This window comes from Salvelinus namaycush, chromosome 5 (assembly GCF_016432855.1).
Source record: "Salvelinus namaycush isolate Seneca chromosome 5, SaNama_1.0, whole genome shotgun sequence".
Lineage (NCBI taxonomy): Eukaryota > Metazoa > Chordata > Actinopteri > Salmoniformes > Salmonidae > Salvelinus > Salvelinus namaycush.
This window is the reverse complement of record NC_052311.1, coordinates 34,216,491-34,240,662: the sequence shown is the minus strand read 5'-3', so window position 1 is coordinate 34,240,662 and position 24,172 is coordinate 34,216,491. Positions and strand designations below refer to the sequence as shown.

General features: G+C 40.2%; 1 protein-coding gene across 1 annotated transcript; it reads left to right on the top strand.

Annotated features, from left to right (window-relative positions):
- The first annotated feature begins 2,596 nt into the window (after positions 1–2,596).
- LOC120048232 (stress-70 protein, mitochondrial) lies at positions 2,597–22,437 on the top strand. The gene is made up of 17 exons (XM_038994028.1): positions 2,597–2,906; positions 4,036–4,094; positions 4,194–4,281; positions 4,412–4,593; positions 4,715–4,839; positions 4,967–5,040; positions 8,976–9,082; positions 9,199–9,361; positions 9,470–9,562; positions 12,721–12,930; positions 13,018–13,245; positions 13,353–13,457; positions 20,393–20,510; positions 20,604–20,698; positions 20,849–20,941; positions 21,103–21,243; positions 21,437–22,437. Exons 1-17 carry the CDS (start codon positions 2,826–2,828, stop codon positions 21,539–21,541), a joined length of 2,067 nt encoding a protein of 688 aa, XP_038849956.1. The 5' UTR covers positions 2,597–2,825; the 3' UTR covers positions 21,542–22,437.
- Positions 22,438–24,172: the final 1,735 nt, after the last annotated feature.

Genomic DNA, 24,172 nt, shown 5'->3' with positions numbered 1-24,172 from the left:
CATGATATGAATGCTTGAATCTTAAAATTATGAAATCTTTAAAAAGGTATAAGTAAGGTAATACAGTAGATTTGTTTTCTCTGCCCTAAGGACCCTGTCACACCCTGATCTGTTTTACCTGTCTTTGTGCTTGTCTCCACCCCCTCCAGGTATCGGCCATCTTCCCATTATCCCCTGTGTATTTATACATGTGTTCTATGTTTGTCTGTTGCCAGTTCGTCTGGTCAGGTCTTACCAGCGGTCTTTCCCGCCTTCCTGTTGCTCTAGTTCTGTTTCCTAGTTTTTCCTGGTTCTGACCATTCTGCCTGCCGTCCTGTACCTGCTTGACTCTGACCTGATTACGAACCTCTGCCTGCCCTGACCCCGAGCCTGCCTGCTGTCCTGTACCTGCCTGACTCTGACCTGATCACGAACCTCTGCCTGCCATTTGCCTTCCCCGTGTTATTAATAAATAATCTGAGAACTGTACAATCTGCCTCCCATGTCTGCATATGGGTCATATCCTGAGTTGTGATAGACCCAATGTATTTCAGCACCCCTCTGGACCAGGATGGAGAGAGTCAAGTTGCAGTATTTCCATTGAATAGTGAATGGACATGTAAAAAAATCAGTTGTAGCCTATTTGACATGGAAGTTCACTGTCACCCTATATCCATTCGCTTTGCTGTTACTGTTTCCTGTGGAGAGGCCAATGTTACATGTTGTTGGTGAGTGGGGCCATAAATAGACTGGTGCAGAAAGATCGCACAGCATAAATTGGGCTCCATCTTTTGGCATAGTAGTGGAATTACTGAAAATGTCCAATAATGCTTTCTTGTTTAGGGTTTTATATCTCTGGCATACGTTGGGTTTTATGTGTTCAAATCAAGATTTATTTATACAGCACATTTCAGACATGGAATGCAATACAATGTGCATTACAGGAAAAAATGAATAAAAACAAGGAAAATAAAAACTGAAATATTTACTACAGAAACACAAGAGGATAAACTAAAGAATAACAAAACTGAATGACTAAAAAGCACCCTAAGGAAAAACAAAGCTAAAAAGGTGTGTTTTTGTTTATCACAGTTCCTACCTTCCTCAGGTTTTCTGGCAGGCTATTCCAGAGGCTGAAGGCATGGTAACTAAAGGCTGCCTCTCCATGCCTCTTGGTCCTAGGCTTTGGGATAGTTAAAATGCCAGTGCCAGAGGACCTGAGGGACCTACTGGGTAAATAATTTAAAAGCATGTCTGACAGGTATTGGGGTGCACAATCGTGGATTGATTTAAAAACCAATAGAAGAATCTTAAAATGTATTTTAACTCACAGGCAGCCAGTGCAGAGACCTTGGTCAGTACCCATGCTGCAGCATTCTGTATGTTTTGCTGTTGGCCAATGGCTTTCTTGGGTAAACCAGACAGGTGAGCATTACAGTAATCAAGCCTGCTTGTAATAAAAGCATGGACGAGTCTCTCTGTATCAGCCTCAGAGAGAAATGGCTGCACCTTGGCAATGTTCCTCAGGTGGTAAAAAGCTATTTTGGTCACATTCCTAATGTGTGATTCAAAATTGAGTTCAGAATCTAACATAACACCTCGGTTTTTTTACCTGGTGTTTTATCTTTATTGCTTGTGAATTAAAATATGTAGCCAGATTCTCTCTCTGTGCTTTGGCTCCAACAATAAGTACCTCAGTCTTGTCTTGATTTAGCTGCTGGAAGTTATGATCCATCCAAGTAATTCAATCACAAATACAGTCTAATAATTTATCCGTGGAGCTAAAATCCTTTAGTGACACGGAAATGTAAAGTTGTGTATCAGCTGCATAGCAGTGATAATCAATGCTGTGCTTTCTGATAACGCTACCAAGGGGTAACATAATGTAATGAAACTGGCAGGGAGCAGGTCTCGAACCCTCAACTTTCTAGCCCGAAGTCCAGCACACTTTCAACAGTGCCCCAAAAGCATGCTCAAGTGGCAGTCGATATCCGTGCTTATAAACCCAGGGTCGTTACAATATATAAACTGAACAGTATCGGACCCAAAATCGTGTTGCCACCACATTAGAGAGGGGGTAATAACTATTAATTAATTGCTGTAAGCTGCAAAATTGATGAGCTGCAATGACATACAGATGACATGAGTGAGAGGCAAAGTCCAATAGAATCAAACCGAGTAGCAATATGCCGATGAGCAAAACGGTCGACTGATCCCTTTATTTGGTCATTTAATGTATTTATGTAGCTACTTTGTCCACATTTAGCTAAATGTTTCATCAGGCCAGACACTGGCATCAAAAACAGTACAGTGCCGGCATCGCTGATGAAACTCACGTGAGAATTTTCACCGCTTTTTCAAAATGACCTTCAAAAGCCCATTGGTGTGTGATGCCCCGATCTGAGCATGATAATGTTTTAGCATACTTTATCGTGTAAAATAATTATACTGCACCCTAAACATAAACTACAGGTGTTTTGTAAGTATATAGTCTGTAATAATTTAATATAATACTTGGATAACGTTGTAATTTATTTTTGAAGGGTGTAGTTTTACTCAGGCAATTTTTAAGTTTCTAAAATGGGTCCGTTTCTCAATGCATGGAGCAACTCATGTGTCAGTTAATTCGAGAAATTCGGAAGTTCAACTGCATAGTTGGAGAGCAGTCGTGCTGCCTTACCGGTTCTGACAGGCTAAATATATTCCTAGATTTGTCGTGGAAATTACATCTCTCCAACGAAATAAGATATCTATACCTGGGTCCTCGCTAAAATCTCAACAGTTTGGATTTGATCATTGCGGCCTCCATTTTAAAGCCAACTAGCTTGCTACCAGAATTGTCAAAAATGTTAAGTGTTGCAAGAACAGCTTCAAGGTCTCTCCCCTCTCCGAACTGCTCAAGAAGCGTGTCCTCCTTGATAAAGAAGGTAAGTCAGTTGAAATTGTCCCCCCAAAATTTCCAATATGTTAGGTTAATTAAATGTTTCCAAGAGGTGTAACAAGAAATGAAGGATAACTACTGGCTAAGCGTTAGCTCGCTTGCTAACTAAAAACGTTAAATACATGTCGCAGTTAGCTAACGTCGTTGGCTACCACACGTTAGTTAACTAGCGTCTGGTAGTGGATAAAACTAATAACTAGCTAGTTAACAATTGTCAAGTCATGGTAGGTAACTAAATGTTAAATAATTATCTAACTTGCTAATTATGCTCCCAGCCTGGGCTTGAGCCTGGTCAGGTAGACGAACTAGCCAGCTAACGTTAGCTATGACGCAACTAGCAGTAACTAACTAATGTTAGCTAACAAGGTAACTTTTAGGCTAGCCAGAGTTAGCCAGGATGTTTTATTTATTATTCATGTGTCCTTCGTCTGAACTAAACATACTAAGTCATGTTCATTGGTGATCTTAGTAGGGATAAGTTAAGTAACTAACGTTAGTTGGCTAGCTTCCCTCGTAAGGTCTGATTGAACTTGAAGACTGCAGCAGAGGCTAGTCCTCTCAGGCAAGCTAATGCCATCTAGCTAACGTTACCTAACATGGATGTTTGTATAACCACCTCGTGTTTTTTCAATGTGTTTTAGCTAAATCCTCAACCAGTGAGTTGGTTTCAACTGACTGAAGCGGGGTGTCAAGCCCTTTAGCTGGTTATAGACACGGTTCGTTTTATTGCGCAAGATAATGTTAGCATTAGTAAGCTGTTGAAGTTTACCGGTCTTGTTGTGAATGGGGGTGTCATTCATTGTCTTATGTAAAGAGAACATCTGTGACCTTCATTGTGGTGTTCCTGTGCACCCACCCTAGAACACCGCAGTCCTATGGCATAATGTTCAAATATCATAACCAAACATAATATTACACACGCTTATCTATGTAACTATTTCACTCATGGACACCTTTTGCGTTTCTTTATACCAAATGTGGATTACTGTGCCTCATGTCTATGCCCTGTGTGAATTGAAACTAGACTGTTTGAGTTTCTTCTCATATTGGTTGAAGTTAAACAGATTTCACTAATAAGTATAGTCATGGTAGCTAATCAATGTTTTTTTCCCCAGGCTTGCTGGAATGGATTCCAACAAGATGCTTTCAGAGCGATGTCCAGACGTGACTATGCGTAAGTATTGTTAGTTAACGTTACTATACAATATTTATTCCAATAACATCCACGAGCAGCTCTTAGCATTTTTACTTACTGTTTGACATTGTTTTACAGATCGGAGGCGATCAAAGGATCCGTGATTGGAATTGACCTGGGAACTACAAACTCCTGTGTGGCAGTCATGGAGGGCAAACAAGCAAAGGTCGGTTGAAGTTTTACCAGTAATTTTACGTTTGTATGACCTGTGTAATGAAAAGACCTTAGATCCCTTTGAAATACTCCTCTTATAGTACCTTTTCTAGATTGTTAATGATTAGTTTGTTGTGTGACAGGTACTGGAGAATGCAGAGGGAGCAAGGACAACTCCTTCAGTGGTGGCCTTCACAGCTGATGGGGAGAGACTGGTGGGCATGCCAGCTAAAAGACAGGCAGTCACCAACCCTAACAACACCCTCTATGCCACCAAGCGTCTCATCGGTCGCCGTTACGATGACGCAGAGGTTCAGAAGGACCTGTGAGTGTGTCTTGTTAAATTAGGTCTCAGACCTTACTAGCCATTGTAACGCATCATTAATTGGAAAATATGTTGTAGTTGGAGATGAATGTATGACATGGTTATTGTTGTGGCTTTACAGGAAGAACGTGCCCTACAAAATTGTCCGTGCTTCCAATGGTGATGCCTGGGTGGAGGCCCACGGAAAGCTATACTCCCCCAGCCAGGTCGGTGCCTTTGTGCTGATGAAGATGAAGGAGACGGCAGGTAAACTACCAATCAGTCTTTATTGCCCCCAGGGGGAAAACTAGCATGCCAGTTCTGTTCCCAACTATGCCTGCCTGTGTTTAAAAAATAAATAAACTTGCTCATTGTAAAATTGTCTTGGTTTTAGAGAACTACATGGGTCACAATGTGAAGAATGCCGTTGTTACCGTGCCAGCCTACTTCAATGACTCCCAGAGACAGGTAAGAGCCTTTTCTTTGTCTGCTAAATCATTTGACTGGAACACACTGGTGGCCAAAAGCTATGCCTTTGCCATTGACTCACAGAATGGTGATCTAGCAAGCCTCTCAACTGATCAGTACATATAATGGCTGCTGTTTTACGGGCTCCTAACTTATTTTGTTTTTTGTTGCATTATTTGTAACTTATTTTGTACATAATGTTTCTGTCACTGTTTCTTGTAACAAAAAAGAGCTTCTGGATATCAGAACAGCGATTACGCACCTCGTACTGAACAAAGATTATTTAACAAGTCGGATGCAAAGGATTTACTTCAGACACCGGACAAGGCCCAAATCCTGTCATTCGCATGGAAAAGACAGAGATATCGGACGTACACTCCTGTTCAAAAGTTTGGGGTCACGTAGAAATGGCTTTTGTTTTTGAAAGAAAAGCACATTTTTGTCCATTTAAAATAACATCAAATTGATCAGAAATACAGTGTAGACATAGTTGTTGTAAATGACTATTGTAGCTGGAAACAATTTTTTTAATATTATTTTGTAATGGAATATCTACATTGGGATCAATTAGCCTTTTTGAAATGATAAGCGAACACAACATGCCATTGGAACACATGAGTGATGGTTGCTGATAATGGGCCTATGTAGATATTCCATAAAAAATCTGCCGTTTCCAGCTACAATAGTCATTTACAACATTAATAATTAAACACTGTATTTCTGATCAATTTGATACTTTAATGGACAAAAAATGTGCTTTCTTAAAAATAAAAAATAAACATTTCTAAGTGACCTCAATCTTTTAAACGGTAGTGTAGGTCGGGGTGCCTTGTACGGATCCGACGGCGAGTGTGTAATCCGCCTCTACTATCAGTCCTATTAGCCAACGTGCAATCAGTGGAGAATAAACTGGATGAGCTCCGATCAAGACTAACCTACCAACGGGGCGTTAACTGTATCTTATGTTTCACCGAGTTGTGGCTGAACAACGAAATGGATAACATACAGCTGGCTGGGTTTTCCGTGCATCGGCAAGGTGGAACAGCTGCCTCCGGTAAGACGGGGTGGCGGTCTGTTTGTAAATAACAGCTGGTGCATGAAATCTAATATTAAGGAAGTCTCTAGGTTTTGCTCGCCTGAGGCAGTATCTCATGATAAGCTGTAGACCACACTATTTACCAAGAGTTTATCTATTTTTCATAGCTGTGTATTTACCACCACAAACCGATGCTGGCAATACGATTTCACTCGAGCTGCATAAGGCCATAAGCAAACAAGAAAATTCTCATCCAGAGGCGGCGTTCCTAATGACCAGATACTTTAATGCAGGCAAACTTAAATCTGTTTTACCTCATTTCTATCAGCGTGTTAAATGTGCAACCAGAGGGACAAAAACTCTTGACCACCTTTACTCCAGACACGTATAAAGTTCGCCCTCCATTTGGCAAATCTGACCATAATTCAATCCTCCTGATTCCAGCTTACATGCAAAAACTAAAGCAGTAAGTACCAGTTATTCGCTCAATATGAAAGTGGTCAGATGAAGCAGATGCTACGCTACAGGACTGTTTCGCTTGCAGGAATATATTCTGGGATTCTTCCGATGGAATTGAGAAGTACCCCACATCAGTCACTGGCTTCATCAATAAGTGCATCGATGACTTCGTCCCCACAGTGACCGTGCGTACATACCCCAACCAGAAGCCATGGATTACAGGCAACCTCCGCACTGAGCTAAAGGCTAGAGCTGCCGCTTTCAAGGAGCGGAACTCTAACCCGGACACTTACAAGAAATTCTGCTATGCCCTCTGTAGAATTGTCAAACTCCAGCCACCCTATTCATAGATTGTTCTCTCTGCTACTGCACGGCAAGTGGTACCGGACTGCCAAGTCTAGGTCCTAAAGGCTTCTTAACAGCTTCTACCCCCAAGCCATAAGACTCCTGAACAGCTAATCAAATGCCTACCAGGACTATCTGCATACACTGCTGCTCTATCTATGCATAGTCACTTTACCTCTACCTAAATGTACAGTACCAGTCAAAAGGGTTTTTCTTTATTTGTACTATTTTCTACATTGTAGAAGTATAGTGGAACATCAACTATGAAATAACACATATGGAATCATGTAGTAACCGAAAGTGTTAAACACATCAAAATATATTTGAGAATCTTCAAAGTAGCCACCCTTTGCCTTGATGACAGCTTTGCACACTCTTGGCATTCTCTCAACCAGCTTCATGAGGTAGTCACCTGGAATGTATTTCAATTAACCGATGTGCCTTAAGTTAATTTGTGGAATTACTTACCTTAATGTGTGAGCCAATCAGTTTTGTTGTGACAAGGTAGGTGTGGTATACAGAAGATAGCCCTATTTGGTAAAATACCAAGTCCATATTAGGGCAAGAACAGCTCAAATAAGCAAAGAGAAATGACAGTCCATTACTTTAAGACATGAAGGTCAGTCAATTCGAAAAAGTTCAACTTTGAAAGTTTCTTCAAGTGTAGTCACAAAAACCATCAAGCGCTATGATGAAACTCATGAGGACCGCCACAGGATTGGAAGACCCAGAGTTACCTCTACTGCAGAGGATAAGTTCATTAGTTACCAGCCTCAGAAATTGCACCCCAAATAAATGCTTCAGAGTTCAGGTAACACAACTCAACATTAACAGTTCAGAGGAGACTGCGTGAATCAGGTCTTCATTGTCGAATTGCTGCAAAGAAATCACTACAAAAGGATGCCAGTAAGAAGAGACTTGCTTGGGCCAGAAAAACACAAGCAATGAACATTAGACCGGTGGAAATCTGTCCTTTGGTCTGATGAATCCAAATTTGAGATTTTTGGTTCTTTGTGAGATGCAAAATAAGTGAACGGATGATCTCTGCGTGTGTGGTTCCCACCATGAAGTGTGGGGGTGCTTTGCTGGTGACTGTCAGTGATTTATTTAGAATTCAAGGCACACTTAACCAGCATTGCTACCATAGCATTCTGCAGTAATACGCCATCCTATCTGTTTTGCACTTAGTCCCACTATCATTTGTTTTTCAACAGGGCAATGACCTAAAATAAGGGCCTGTGTAAGGGCTATTTGACCAAGGAAAGTGATGGATTGCTGCATCAGATGACCTGGCTTCCACAATCCCCTGACCTCAACCCAATTGAGATGGTTTGGGATGAGTTGGACTGCAGAGTGAAGGAAAGCAGCCAACAACTGCTCAGCATATGTGGGAACTCCTTCAGGAATATTGGAAAAGCATTGCTAATGAAGCTGGTTGAGAGAATGCCAAGAGTGTGCAAAGCTGTCATCAAGGCAAAGGGTGGCTACTTTGAAGAATCTAAAATATATTTTGATATGTTTAACACTTGGTTACTACATGATTCCATGTTATCTCACATGGCTACCTTGGGGCGACAGGTAGCCTAGTGGTTAGGGCGTTGGGCCAGAAACCGAAAGGTTGCTAGATCGAATCCCCGAGCTGACAATCTGTCCCTCTGGCCCTGAACAAGGCAGTTAAACCACTGTTCCTAGGCCGTCATTGTAAATAAGCATTTGTTCTTAACTGACTAGTTAAATAAATGGTAAATTAAAAAAAAATGTTTTGATGTCTTCACTATTACTCTACAATGTAGAAAATAGTTTAAAAGAATACAGAGACCCTTGAGTGAGTAGGCGTGTCCAAACTTTTGACTGGTACTGTACATATTACCTCGACTAACCTGTGCCCCTGCACATTGACTCTGCTGGTACCCCCTGTATATAGGCTCGTTATTATTTTATTGTTGTCTTTTTAATTATTTGTTTTTATTTATTTTAGTAAATACTTTCTTAACTGCATTGTTGGTTAAGGGCTTGTAAGCATTTCACTAAGTTCTGCGCATGTGACAAATAACATTTTATTTGATGTGTAATGAGTAGTTAATTTTGTTTACAGGCCACAAAGGATGCTGGTCAGATTGCTGGGCTGAATGTGCTGCGAGTCATCAATGAGCCCACTGCTGCTGCTCTGGCCTATGGTTTGGACAAGACTCAGGACAGAATGTAACTACAACAACCCTACAAACTGCTGTTAACTTATGAGTCCATGACCCTAACTTTTTTTGATCCATGCCTAAAGGTGTTTTGGCTCATATTTCATACCTGTCCCTGATTTGTAGCATCGCAGTCTATGACCTGGGAGGTGGCACCTTTGACATCTCTGTCCTGGAGATCCAGAAGGGTGTGTTTGAGGTGAAGTCCACCAACGGAGACACCTTTTTGGGTGGAGAGGACTTTGACCAGCACCTACTAACCCACATTGTGAAGGAGTTCAAGCGAGAGGTGAGAAGGGGGGAAATATCCTGGATACACACCTTTCTATGACCAAGCGCATCTGCCATATTCACGTGAGCCAACCATTTTGATCAAACCTTTGATTTCTCTTTCCAGTCTGGAGTTGATCTGACCAAAGACAGCATGGCTCTGCAGCGAGTGAGGGAGGCAGCTGAGAAAGCCAAATGTGAACTGTCATCATCCCTGCAGGTGAGTTTCATCATCTCATAGCAGACATTTCTCTCATTACCTATTTGGTAGGCTAATGATTAGTCTAAACAAGACCATTGTCAACAGTAACTTGTTTGTAATTTATACAGTCCCTTGACCATCTGTAATCCCACAGCAGTAGTCAGCTGTACAGGCCAGCCCTATGCCTGAGCTAGCTACACTGCTGGGTGAGGAAGTCTTCTGGACCAGGCCACATTAGAGCAACTGTTTTAGTGGATGATGAGCTGTAGCAGAGCTGCTGTACCCGCACACTGGAGCAGCCCTACTCTAAGGGCTAACAAACATGCAATGCAGAGCTCTAGGGCTTGGCGATATTCAAATGTGGTTTTGTGCGATATTCCACATGTCTGTATCGTAAGAATCAAGTTTGTTTTTTGCTCTTTCTGCTGTGGCTGCACGTTCCCATTTTAAAGGCTCTGCAGTGGCCATACAGCATTTACTGTGATGCGGCCTCCGCAGAAGTCAGAACATTCATACTTCTTGCACTTCAGGGAGCTGTCCATAAACACTCAATAAATTGGTCTGCACAGCACTACTCGTAGTGATTCAAGGCTAATCTCTATAGCCACCCAGCTAATTAGAAGCAACTGGCTAAACAAAAATACAAGACCATTCCTCTTCTGAGAGTCTGTTTCCCTGTGCTTGACATGGTTGCTTAGCCAAGATGGCATGAAGTAAAAAGACTGCACCGTTTTCCCGCCTGCATCTCTATCCCGAATCTCCCTATTGTCCCCCAGCAAAGTTAGCCTACATTTAGGCTATTGTTTGTGTATTATACACTATGTAGAGGTAAAACTCTGAGTATAATGCTTGTATAGATATCAACCCCTGTGGAAGGCTTATATTTAGCCTAGGTATAATTTCAAAAGCCCTGAATTCGTGAGATTATTGCTGACTGTTTGAAATGCAGAATATTTTACCTTTGATTGTACAACAGCTTATTTAGAGAACTTTTTTTAACGTATATCGTGAATTGTCCATAAAATTGCCATCAAATTCAGATTTTTAGGCCACATCGCCCATTCCTGCGGAGCTCGAGTAAACCTTAACACCAAATTAAGATGTTGTGTATATGGAGATTGTAATAGTATGTAAGACTGATATACAGTGAGCTCCAAGTATTGAGACAGTGACACATTTGTTGTTTTGGCTCTACTCCAGCACTTTGGATTTGAAATTATACAATTGCCGTGATGTTAAAAGTGCAGACTGTCTTGTGAATAGATAATTTCTCTACCAAAAGCCACCTCCAACGTCGTTTTAGAGAATTTGGCTGTATGTCCAACCGGCCTCCCAACTGCAGACCACATGTAACCACACCAGCCCATAACCTCCACATCCGGCTTCTTCACCTGTGGGATCGTCTGAGACCAACCACCCGGACAGCTGAGGAAACTGGTTTGCACAACCGAAACATTTCTGCTCAAACAGTCTCAGGGAAGCTTATCTGCATGCTTGTCATCCTCACCAGGGTCTTAACTTGACTGCAGTTCAGCGTCGTAACTCACTTCAGTGTGCAAATGCTCAATTTCAATGGCACGCCGGAGAAGTGGGCTCTTCACGGATGAATCCCAGTTTCAACTGTACCTGGCAGATGGCGTTGTGTGGGCGAGTGGTTTGCTGATGTCAATGTTGTGAACACTGTCTCATGGTGGGGTTATGGTATGGGCAGGCTTAAGCTACAGAAAACAAACAGTTGCATTTTCTGGAAGCTGAATGTCCTTTTTTTCAATGGCCTGCATACCCAGACATGTCACCTGTTGAGCATGTTTGAGATGCTCTGGATTGACATGTAAGATGGCGTGTTCCAGTTCCCGCCACTATCAACAGCCTGATCAAGTCGATGCGGAGGTGTTGCGCTGCATGAGGCAAATGGTGGTCTCACCAGATACTGACTGGTTTTCTGATCCACGCCCCTACCTTTTTTGTTTTAAGGTATGTGATCAACAGATGTATATCTTTATTCCCTGTCATGTGAAATCCATAGATTAGGGCCACATGAATTTATTTCGGTTGACTGATTTCCTTATGAACTAACTCGGTAAAGTCTTTGAAATTTGCTTTTTTTATTTGTATTATTGTTCAGTATAGGAGTGTTTAGAAACATTCTATTCTTATATTAAAACCAACTCAAATGGCATTTATTTTACATTTCTATTGGGCACAATCTGAAATGTGAGAAGTGATCAGAGTTGTGATAAAAGGACTATTTTGCTGTAACTGTTGGGGCTATCGTGGTTGTGTACATTTTAAAACACTAATGGGGGTTTGGAGTTCAAAGGGCTGTTGCCCAGTTTATTATTTCAGTTGAATTGTTGAAGATAAGGTTGAGGATGTAAGGATGGGATGGTTAACAAGGATGCAAAGGAAACAAATGTACATGAATCTCAATAACATTAAAATAATATTAGTGAAGTAACTTAAGTGATGTTTAAACATGAGTAAAGGAAATGCATAAATAAACTGACAAAATCAAACAAATGTTCTCAATCAAATGAGGGTATGAATTAAGAACAATCTTACTTGCACTCATCCAAAAAAATACACAAAGGGTTACAAGAGAAAAGGTGTCTTGTAACAAAACACTTGCAAACGGTAAGGTCTGCCACACTGGTTAGTGACAGGTGTGGGTATTTAAAGGTGATGAATGCGCTGGAGTCCCGCCTCTGCTGGAGTGGGATTGGACAGGGGATGGTCGTTGCTGAGGGGACTGTCGGTCAGGGTAGGGACAATTCGACTACAGAAACAACCAAAACAAGCTGTAAATGCACCCAACAAATTTGTGGTCATTGCGTGCTATGAATGTGACCAAACCCTTAATGATTTACAACTTTAATACAAGTGAATTTGTCCCAATACTTTTGGTCTCCTAAAATGGGGGGGGGGTAAGAGACTATGTACAAAAAGTGTGGTAATTTCTAAACTGTTCACCGGAAATTGATGAATATAACCTCAAATTAAAGCTGACAGTCTGCGCGTTAACCTCAGTCATTGTATCATTTGAAATCCAAGGTTCTGGAGTACAGAGCCAAAACAACACAATGTGTTACTGTCCCAATACTTCTGGAGCTCACTGTAGGTTACCCCCTTTCCAGTGAAGATGAAAGAACACTCATAGATCCTTGGTTCTCCCACAGACCGACATTAACCTGCCCTACCTGACCATGGATGCCTCTGGCCCCAAGCACTTGAACATGAAGATGACCCGCTCCCAGTTTGAGGGCATCGTGTCTGACCTGATCCGCAGGACAGTGGCCCCCTGCCAGAAGGCCATGCAGGATGCAGAGGTCTCCAAGGGGGACATCGGCGAGGTGCTTCTGGTCGGTGGTATGTCTCGTATGCCCAAGGTGAGCAGATCTCTCCCTGGTTCTATCCCACCTCTTCATCATGCTCTGCCACTATCTGACCACCCATCCTGTTGTCTTCTCTCCCAGGTCCAGCAGACAGTCCAGGACCTGTTTGGCCGTGCCCCCAGCAAGTCAGTCAACCCAGACGAGGCTGTGGCCATTGGAGCTGCCATCCAGGGAGGTGTGCTGGCTGGAGATGTTACTGATGTGCTCCTTCTGGATGTCACGCCCCTGTCTCTTGGTATTGAGACCCTTGGAGGGGTGTTCACCAAACTTATCAACAGGAACACAACCATTCCCACCAAGAAGGGCCAGGTGAGAGAACAAAATCTGATATTTTTCCATCTGAAGCAGTCTGGTGAAACTTATATTAATTGTATATACTTCATCAGTGGTACTGATGCATTTTTCCTTGTGCTTAGGTGTTCTCTACAGCAGCTGATGGCCAGACCCAGGTGGAGATCAAAGTATGCCAGGGAGAAAGAGAGATGGCAGCAGATAACAAGATCCTGGGACAGTTCACTCTGGTAAGTGTCCTAGCTGATTCATACTTACACTTTAAGTCTAGTATCTTTTAAGTCTGGTGTCTCAGAAGGAGGATACTTTTTTTTTTTAGGGGTGGATCAGCTTAATATTGCGGAAAGAATGTTGCTTCCAATGTAATTGTCTGCATCATTTCCAATCCCCCATATTTTTTTGGGTAAATATATATATCCATACACGCATGCATACATATAAACATATATACATACCTATATAGACATACATACTTTTTTAAAGAATATACCTTTATTATTATTCCCCGCAACCCTACCACCGCTCCCCCAATTGGAGTAAACTAATAAACACTTCTGCTTTTACCTTCAATTTATACATCTTATACCTATTTTACAGACACAGTCTACTTTATAATAGTTCTCTCTTGTTTGTTCTTAGTCCTTCCTCTATTTCTGTTGTCCATCCAATTTTATTTCCACTTGTAACTGTGCTATTTCACAAAAGCTCCGCACCTATACACATTTCACAGATCCCGTATGCCCTACATTGTTTATCTTGTTATTAGTCCCACCCTTCAGTTCCACTCAACCCTTCCCATCTATCTTCCAACATCATCCATTTCGGATTTATTTGCCATATATTTTTCAACTGTGCTGTGATGCTTCACGAAAGATTTGAACCTTCCTATTCTCATAGCTTCTACAGATTGTAAATTAAAAAATAAAAATAAACATTTTTGCTAAAATAATTATTATATTATTGATTGATTGACTATGGCTTTTCAAATCCCCCAGTATTGCTATCTGTAGCGTTAGTTCTAGGCAAATGTTGCAATTCTTCAGCCATTCCTGGACCTGTGACAAAACGAGCTACATATGGACAATACCAAAATAAATGATCTAGTGACTCTGCCTCCTCACAACAGAATCTGCAGAGCTGGGAAGATTGTATACCCCATATATATAACATTCTATTAGTTGCAAGAATTTTGTACAGTAATTTAAATTGAAAAATTCGAAGTTTTGAATCCGCCGTTGTTTTGCGTATCAATTCATAAACCATGTGCCATGGAATGGGTACATCGAAAATCTCTTCCCAACTATTTTGCAATTTATATGGCACAGCTGTCAGTTTTTTTGGTCCTTAAATGAAATTGGTATATGTTTTTATTTATCACACTTTTCTTTAACCATTTATGTTCTTTAATACAGGGCCGACATACAAGTTCCTTACTTTTTTCCCCTTCTACTTGCCTCTTCCATTTTTGTGGTAATGCTGCAATTAATTGGTTGTAATTTTGGGTAGAGCAGACATTTCCATATGTCTGTGTTAGCTGCATGTGTGACATAACTCCACCAGTCCTATTTATGATATCATTCACAAAAATTATACCTTTTTTAAACATTTCTTCGATAAATACAGTTTTTTTATCAATTACTATATTTGAATTTAACCACAAATTTGTTGTACTATTTGTTCCGTCCTTTCAGGTGGATTAAACTGAAATTGCAACCAACTTTCTAAGGCTTGTTTAAAAAATAAGGATATTTTGGAGATTATTTCCTTTTCAAACAACCGAAAGTGAGCAGGTGTAATCTGAATAAAGGGAAAAAGGCCCTTCTTGAACATAGGATGAGACATTCGTACCAATTTACTAGAGAACCAGTTTGGATTTAAGTATAACTTTTGTATGACTGATGCCTTTAGTGAGAGGTCTAATGCTTTAATATTTAATAATTTCTGCCCTCCGAATTCATATTCGTTATATAAATAGGCCCTTTTAATTTTATCTGGCTTGCCGTTCCAAATAAAATGGAATATTTTTTGTTCATATAATTTAAAAAGCAGGTCACTAGGTGTAGGCAAAACCATAAGCAAATAGGTAAACTGTGATATGACTAAAGAGTTAATCAGGGTGATTTTTCCACAAATAGACAAGTATTTTCCTTTCCATGGTAGCAAGATCTTATCTATTTTTGCTAACTTTCTATAAAAATTTATTGGAGTGAGATCATTTCTTTCTTTTGGGATTTTTATACCGAGTATGTCCACATCTCCGTCAGACCATTTAATTGGTAAACTACATGGCAATATAAAATGTGTATTTTTTAGTGATCCAATACGTAATATGGTACATTTATCATAATTTGGTTTTAATCCAGAGAGGATAGCAAAGGTATCTAGATCCTCTATGAGGCCGTGGAGAGACTCTAGTTGTGGTTTTAAAAGAAAACATGAATCATCAGCGTACAATGACACCTTAGTTTTTAAGCCACGGATTTCTAATCCATTAATATTAATGTTTGATCTAATTTTAACAGCTAACATTTCGATGGCAATAATAAATAGATATGCCGATAGTGGACAACCTTGTTTTACTCCTCTAGATAGTTTAAAATTTTCTGAGATGTAGCCATTATTTACTATTTTACACCTAGGGTTACTATACATAATTTTAACCCATTTTATAAGAGATTCCCCAAAATTGAAATATTCTAGGCATTTATATATAAACTCCAGTCGTACTTTATCAAAAGCCTTTTCAAAATCAGCTATGAAAACCAGACCTGGTGTCCCCGATATTTCATAGTGTTCTATTGTTTCCAGTACTTGCCTTATATTATCTCCAATGTATCGTCCATGTAAAAAGCCTGTCTGATTAGGATGAATAATATCTGACAAAACTTTTTTTATTCTATGCGCCAAGCATTTTGCTAGGATTTTTGCATCACAACACTGAAGTGTAAGAGGTCTCCAATTTTTTAATTGGACTGGATCTTTATATATACCACTTGGGTCCTGTTTCAGTAATAACGATATCAGACCTTCTTGTTGCGTGTCTGATAATCTACCATTTATATAGGAGTGGTTAAAACAAGCTAATAATGGTCCTTTGAGTATATCAAAAAAAGTTTTGTATACTTCCACTGGTATGCCATCCAGCCCTGGAGTTTTCCCATCCTTAAAGGCCCCAATTGCATCAAGCAGTTCCTCCTCTGTAATTTGGCCTTCACATGAGTCTTTCTGTACAGATGTTAATTTTACATTATTAATAGGAAAAAAATCCATACAATTAGTTTCAGTTAGTGGAGATGGAGGAGCCTGAAACGAAAACATATTCTTAAAGTACTTTACTTCCTCTTTCAAAATATCATTTGGTGAATCATGCGTGACTCCATCATTTGTAACAAGTTTTAATACATTTTTTTTGGTAGCATTTCTATATTGAAGATTGAAAAAGAATTTGGTGCATTTTTCCCCATATTCCATCCAGTTCGCTTTATTTTTATAATATATTACACTGGATCTTTCTTGAATAAGTTCCTCCATTTCTTTTTGTTTTTCCTCTAACTTATTCTGTGCCTCTATGGTACCGTTTTTATTGCTATCTAACTGTACTGTTAGTCCTTCAATTTCCTTTGTTAATATGGACTCTTTTGATCTAAATTCCCTTTGTTTTATAGATGAGTACTGAATTGCATGGTCTCTAAAGGCACACTTAAGTGTCCCATACAATAAGGGGATCTGCTGTACCTATGTTATGTCTGAAAAAGTCAGTTATAAAATCTTCTGTCCTAGTTCTAAACAATTTATCATCTAGTAGACTTTGATTAAATTTCCAATATCCTCGCCCACGTGGAAATTCTGTAAGAGAAATATATATGCCAATTATGTGATGATCCGACCGCATTCTGTCCCCTATCAACACTTTTTTAACTTTTGGTGCCAGAGAGAATGGTATAAGAAAGTAGTCAAGACGACTAGCTTGATTCAGCCTCCGCCATGTATATCTCACTAAATCAGGGTATTTAAGTCTCCATATATCCACTAATTCCAATATATCCATGACATTCATGATTTCCTTAAGTGCCTGAGGGTGATAGTTTGTAGTGTGATTTCCTTTCCGGTCTATAGAGGTATTTAAGACCGTATTAAAATCTCCCACTATAATAAGAGTCTAGTGTTGCTTGTAGAGTTGATAAATTCTTATATATATTTTCAAAGAAGCTTGGATCATCATTATTCGGACCGTATAGGTTAACAAGCCATATTTGTTTATTGTCCAATAACATATTTAAAATAATCCATCTACCTTGAGGATCTGTTTGGACAATTTGCACATTTGGATCAAAATTATTGTTAATTAAAACCATCACCCCTTTTGAATTTCTTTGCCCATGGGAGAAATATATTTTGCCCCCCCAGTTCTTTTTCCACAAAACTTCATCTAAAACTGTTGAATGGGTTTCCTGTAAACAATAGATATTATAATCCTTCTCTTTTAGCCAGGTAAATACTGATCGTCTTTTCTTATTATCTGCTAAGCCATTACAATTGTAACTGGCTATACTTATTTCACCACTTACCATAATGAGACACACCTTTCATTCTTTTAATCAGAATATATTTTTGTAAACGTACTATTAAAAAGTAACATAATGATTGAGTGTCTATATAGTTGTACCATGATATTTGCATTTCTACTAAGTAAACCTCCAATTGGTCCCTACTATTCCACCCGCTAAAAGGCCTCATCTCGAGATGGCTTGTCATCCCAATGCCCGGCAGACCACCCTCGACCCCCTGTATCCCATAACCCTGAACCGACTGGGATCCATTCTTTGAAAAGAGCATACAGTGCCATTTACCGAATTGAAGTAGATCAATTGCCATATGCATTTCCATTGCCCTCACCTCGATTTGTATTATATATATCTGTGGATCATCCTCTATTGTCCCTAACATCTTTTACTTCTTCCTTCGCAACAGTTGTGGGATACACACATACACCCACACACACTCAGCCCTTACCCCCACACAACCATAAGCTCACTTTCTCAACAATTGCACCATCCCAGCGCCCAACTCAAGATGGGTCATGATTTACAAATGCACTTGCAGTTGCCGCTGCATGAGAAGGCCTGCAAGACCGCACAAAAAATTAGCAAAAATTGAGAGATTTATTTACCATTGTCATATCCTAGATAATGGAGGTCAAATGTACACCTTATTCCTGAAACACCCACAATACGGCCACCCGTCATGACCATGTCTCCACGCATCTCCATGCAGTCCGACTTTGATTTTGTGCCGCCAGGGCCACAATAATATACCCCCTCTCTGAATGTCCGAGTGTGACCCCCTCCCCATGGGTTACTGCAGCTAGTGTTGCCAGCACTGCCACTGCCTGGGTGGGGGCACCCCACCGGAATCCCCACCGGCTAGGTACAAGGTCGTCAAGGTTCTCATTAGCAGCTTTGAGAATTTCCTTGTATATTATGCTCTCCCTTTATGGGGCTTTGGCTTTGCAGGACCAACCCTGCCAAGCAGGCTCAGAATCTTGAGGGGGCAGTGCTGCTCTTGGTCTCTGACCTCATTTTAGCTGCATACAGACCGCTTACAGCGGGCACATAAAACAGTTAGGGACTTCTCCTTAGTATCTGGGTCATTCAGGTGGGTGTCTAGGGTATAGTGCCATGGACCGTACCATTAAAATAGGATAATAAATAATTAGATATAATTTATAAAAAAATAACTAAAAAAATGTAGTTCTCCATGATAGGACAATAAATAAATAAGACGTATAATTCATTATAAAAGTATATCCATCATCTGAACATTGAAAGCCCTCTCATACCCGGCTCACAGCAATACATTGGCTCTGGGATATGCAACCATTTCATTACTCACTCACTCAACTTTCCAAACATAACAAATAAAATAAAAAATAAACACAAACCATACCATCCACACATACTGTGCCTTCTGTTTACTTAGTTTTTATCTTCACTATGTTGAATTAGTGCTTGTGTGTTCAATTAGTTATATGTGAAGATTTATAGAAAAGCTATATTTTTTATTGTATTGTTACAATCAGTAACTGGGCTTGAATTGTGTTTATTTCCCTTGTCTATGAGAACTTTGTAATTTTTAAAATAACCATGGAGTAGTCTTTGTGTCTCTGAACAACTGGTTATCAATATATAGTTTATCAACGACGAGAGCTACTCGTTTCGCTTTTAATCTATTTTCTTTGAAAATTGGATACAGAACTTTGCGCCGTTCTGCAATTTCCTTCGGAAACTGATCATTCATGCCAATTTTGGTCCCAGCAAGTCTTTTACCCAGGCTTTTAACCATTATTTTATCTTTAAATGAAGCAAATTTGGCAACGATTGGGCGTTCGTACCTCTGCCCTCTCTGTCCGAAGCGGTGAACGCGTTCAAGTTGGATTTTGTCGATAACTTCGCGTGGAATCTGAAGCGCTGTAAGGAGGAACTCTAACTATAGATTCAGGAACTTCTCCTTCTTTTTCTTGGATACCTGTAAGTACCAAATTCTCTCTCATGGATCTAGTTTGTATGTCCAGTAAGGTTTCCTTCAGAACGGTGTTCTCCTTTTTAATTCCATTCATTTCGGTTTCAATCTTATTGACTGTCCCTTTTAGCGCGTGTGTTTGCTTCTCCAATGTCGCAGCTTTTTCATCACTCATCTCTAGGCTTGCCTTCAACTCTTTTATATCCTTACTAACTAATTCAAGGATACCCAGTTTGTCATTTATTGATTTTAACAGATCGGTTTCGACCTTTACCATTCCGGGTGGTGAGAATATTAAATCATCAGTGTCTGTAGAAGAGTCACGTTTTCGTTTTGTAATCGGTTCCCCTGTCTTACTCTCCGTCATGTTTGGTTGTTGCCTGTTTTCGTAATATTTGTCGATAAATGTCTCTAGTTTTAGGATTTGTTTTGTGTTATTGTCCAGATTGAAGGTTATCACTCACCAGATTAAGTAGTGCTAATATTTTAGTCTAATTTAGCAGATATTTCGAATATTATGTTTTATCTTGAGGTGCTCTACATAAATCCCTTCAGTCCGCCATTACCCTTACGTTACCTTTACGTCATACGTCAGCATACGTCAGAAGGAGGATACTAATGTCTTACTGGTGTTTCTCTCATTCAGGTTGGAATACCACCTGCCCCACGTGGAGTACCTCAGATCGAGGTCTGCTTCGACATTGACGCCAACGGAATCGTGCACGTGTCTGCCAAAGACAAAGGCACAGGCCGTGAACAGCAGAGTAAGATCATCTAACAACCTGCCCTTGAAATACATGTTAACTTATAGTATGAATTTACTTTGTCTAACACTGCCTTTCCCCTCACTTCTCCAGTTGTTATCCAGTCCTCCGGTGGCCTCAGCAAGGATGACATTGAGAACATGGTTAAGAATGCAGAGAAGTACGCCGAGGAGGACAGGAGGCGAAAGGTGGGGTTGACAATTTGTCTCATCAAGCATCCATTAAACTTTTATCAGTTACATCAACTGCAGGCTACTCCCAGCTGGAGTTGTGTGTTTTGATGACCGTGTGACACTGAATGCTGACAGTTGTCCTTGAATCTGTTTGTTTTTGCCCAGGACCGTGTGGAGGCTGTTAACCAGGCCGAGGGCATCGTCCATGACACTGAGTCCAAGATGGAAGAGTTCAAGGATCAGCTCCCTGCTGATGAGGCATGTCGGACATTTTATTATATTAATACATTGGTTTTAAAGGGCTTTTCAAAAAACCTAGACACTGAACAACAAAATTGACAAGAACAGATATGCATCTGAAACCAAATATCAGAAGATTCCATAGTCCCAGTATTTGACTTTCTTTCCCCATCTTTCAGTGCAACAAACTGAAGGAAGAGATTACCAAAGTGAGAGACTTGCTGTCACGGAAGGACGAAGAGACTGGCGAGAATATCAAACAGGCTGCCACCACCCTCCAGCAGGCATCACTCAAACTCTTTGAAATTGCTTACAAGAAGGTAATTGTTTCAACACCCCAATATTGTCAAATCTTTTTTCCTTAACTTGCAGTTCTAACAGAGTTGGAATAACCTGGAATATGCCTGGATTGTTTGCTTAGCTTGTCAATCAAGAGCCCAACATACTTTTTTACAATGGGTAAATTGAAATATTACTTATTTATTAACTGAATATTTGTCCATTTCTTCCTAGATGGCATCAGAGAGGGAAGGCAGCAGCGGCAGCAGCGGCAACAGCTCTGGATCATCATCATCGTCTGAAGGTGGAGCTGGAGAGAAGAAGGAAGGCCAGCAGTAAAACCTTTGCGATTGTCATGGAGACAATGGGAACATGAACTGTTGGGCTTGGGAGCGTAGACGTGTTCTGAACGGCGGCTATTGCCTTCAAGTCATTCTCACATACTGTGTTTTTGCAGTAAAATATACAGTATAATAATGTATGTTCTTCCACCCCTTTGTAATTGTCAAAAACAATATATCCTGTCCATTTTAAAAACATTTATTTGCATCTGTGTTAATAGCAATTATTTGTTTGTCGTACCGTGATGCCATTTGGGTTTAATTTGTACATGTAGCTCTGCTTCTTGCCGGTCAACTGACGACTCGTGGAAATGCAATAAAGAAGCTTGAATATTCTCTAGCTTCATCCTGTTTTATCAAGTCTATCTGCTCTATGAAAACAGAGTATATATGTACAGTGATATGAGTAAAACCACATAGGTATGGTTAAAGATGTATCATTTTATTTCTGTTAGACATTTGAATCCTTAAATGCTGATATTCCTTTCAGTACAGAGGAGCCCCGAGTTGGCTCATTCTTCTTGACATTATCATGGGTCTGAACTGGGAGAGAATACTTTGCATACAAATAGAAACATCTACATATGATACATGTTTTTACATTGGTAATGTGGACTATACCAATGAGTGTAATTGGATGAGGATGCACATTAGTAACATTCTTAAAGTGAGATGTGTACGGTAAGTCATTCCCCCAGAGATTTTGTTTTGCCATAAACTGTTCTGTGTGAAATGCTGCCATCAGACAAAGTTGACAGCAGTGGAAGAGGTAAAAATAAAGTCTGTGGTGGGTTTGTGAGCCTGGAGGTTGTTTGGGGAATATATTTGAGTGAAAATGTGGGGTCTCATTTACCGTTGCTCGTTTTTCTAATAAAATTCTAAATTTCAACAGTGGTTTTGTGTTGGTCTCCTTTTAAATTAGGAAATTGAGCCTTTGGCAATCATGGTGACAAGAAGTCTATCGTGTCCGGAAGTGACTTCACCATTTTCTCTTTTAAATTAGGAAATTGTGCCTTTGGCAATCATGGTGACGAGAAGTCTACCGTGTCCGGAAGTGACTTCACCATTTTCTGTATTCAGGTTCACTCAAACATCCTTTTAAGCTTTGTTTTACTACTTACAGTTACAGCTGACTTCAGGGTTGTATTTGGATTCGCTCTCAAATATGTAATCTGATGTATTTTCTTCTGGGCATAAAACCACTGAAGTATAGTAAGAACGGGAGATTGCGTCCAAGATGTCCAACCGTTTTCAATGTAATCACCAAGGGCCCAGCGGTTCCGGTCTAGAAGCACAGTTGTGACTGCTCCTACAGTTTTGCTTCAGTACTGCAGATTAACTGACACCCAGCCTGGAAAGAGCATTTCCCTACATGGCCAGATTAGAAAATATATATACTGTAATAAGACCCTTTAGTCATCACCTTTTGTACACAAAACATCCATTGAATTATTCAAATATTTGTTGCTGAGGACAAATGTTTTTTCATTCACGGCCGAAGAGATTAACATTTTATATTCATCCATGGTCTGCCATGTTTTTTGGGGGATGCATTGCTCTTTGCACTGCTCCCTGTGAGTGCTAGCGCGTATGTGATGCATATAAACCGGATGCAACCAGGATATAGGCTGTCCATGAATCAGCATATGGGTATATTACCTTTAAAACAACGGGTGGACATCTTGGACACAGTCTCCAGTTTTTATAACTCAATGTAATCTACTGACGTTTGCATATGCCGATTCATGGAAAGTGTATATCCGGCTTGCATCTAGTTTATATGGACCAACATCACGTGCACAGGGAGCATTGGTGACATTATCTTTAGCTGTGTGTGATTGGGAAAAAATCGTCCTTAGCAATAATTATTTTAATAATTCAATTGATGTTTTGTGCGCAAAGGTGATGACTAAAGTGTCTTACTACGAATGTTCAAATCTGACATCTCTATGTGGCCATCTATGAAAATTGTCTTTCTGGGCCGGGCGTCAGTTAAACTGCAGTACCGAACCAAAACTGTAGGAGCAGTCGAAGCCGTGCTTCAAGACATGAACTCTGGCCCGTTGATAAAAACTACAATCTGTGTCCTGAATTAGACTGGTGGCATGGCCGCACAGCTATTTGCTGTCCCAAAGTTTTTCCCCGGTATTCCTTGTATAACTAGCTGGCTAGCTGAACTATGATTGTTTTCGTCCTCATTGCTCAACTTCAAAACTCCTTTGCTATTTATACAATCATGTAACTAAGAAATTTGCTGGAAAGAAACTTGAAAATTATGTATTGTTGAATTATCATGACTGGTTCGAACAATCTGTTGTATTGTAAGACAATAGTGGTGTAAGATATCATTACTACTTAATGCAGATCCAAGTCCACTTTTTGGGATCCACAGAGGGTGATGCAGACAGCCCAGTACATCACTGGGGCCGAGCTACCTACTATCCAGAGCCTCTATCCAGGCGGTGTCAGAGGAAAGCCCGAAAATCTGCCAAAGACTCCATCAACCACGCCGTATGTTCACTCTGCTACCGTCCGGTAAATGGTACCGTAGCATCGGCTCTCGGACCAACAGGCTCCGAGACAGCTTCTACCCCCAAGCCATAAGATTACTAAATAACCACATTGCTAA

What these genes read in the sequence shown, in the direction of transcription:
- LOC120048232 (XM_038994028.1), top strand. Translation starts at nt 2,826, where the DNA reads ATGTTAAGTGTTGCAAGAACAGCTTCAAGGTCTCTCCCCTCTCCGAAC. An exon ending in TGGAGGGCAAACAAGCAAAG is followed by an intron (nt 4,282 to 4,411) that starts GTCGGTTGAAGT and finishes GTTGTGTGACAG; the next exon opens with GTACTGGAGAATGCAGAGGG. An exon ending in GACAAGACTCAGGACAGAAT is followed by an intron (nt 9,083 to 9,198) that starts GTAACTACAACA and finishes CCTGATTTGTAG; the next exon opens with CATCGCAGTCTATGACCTGG.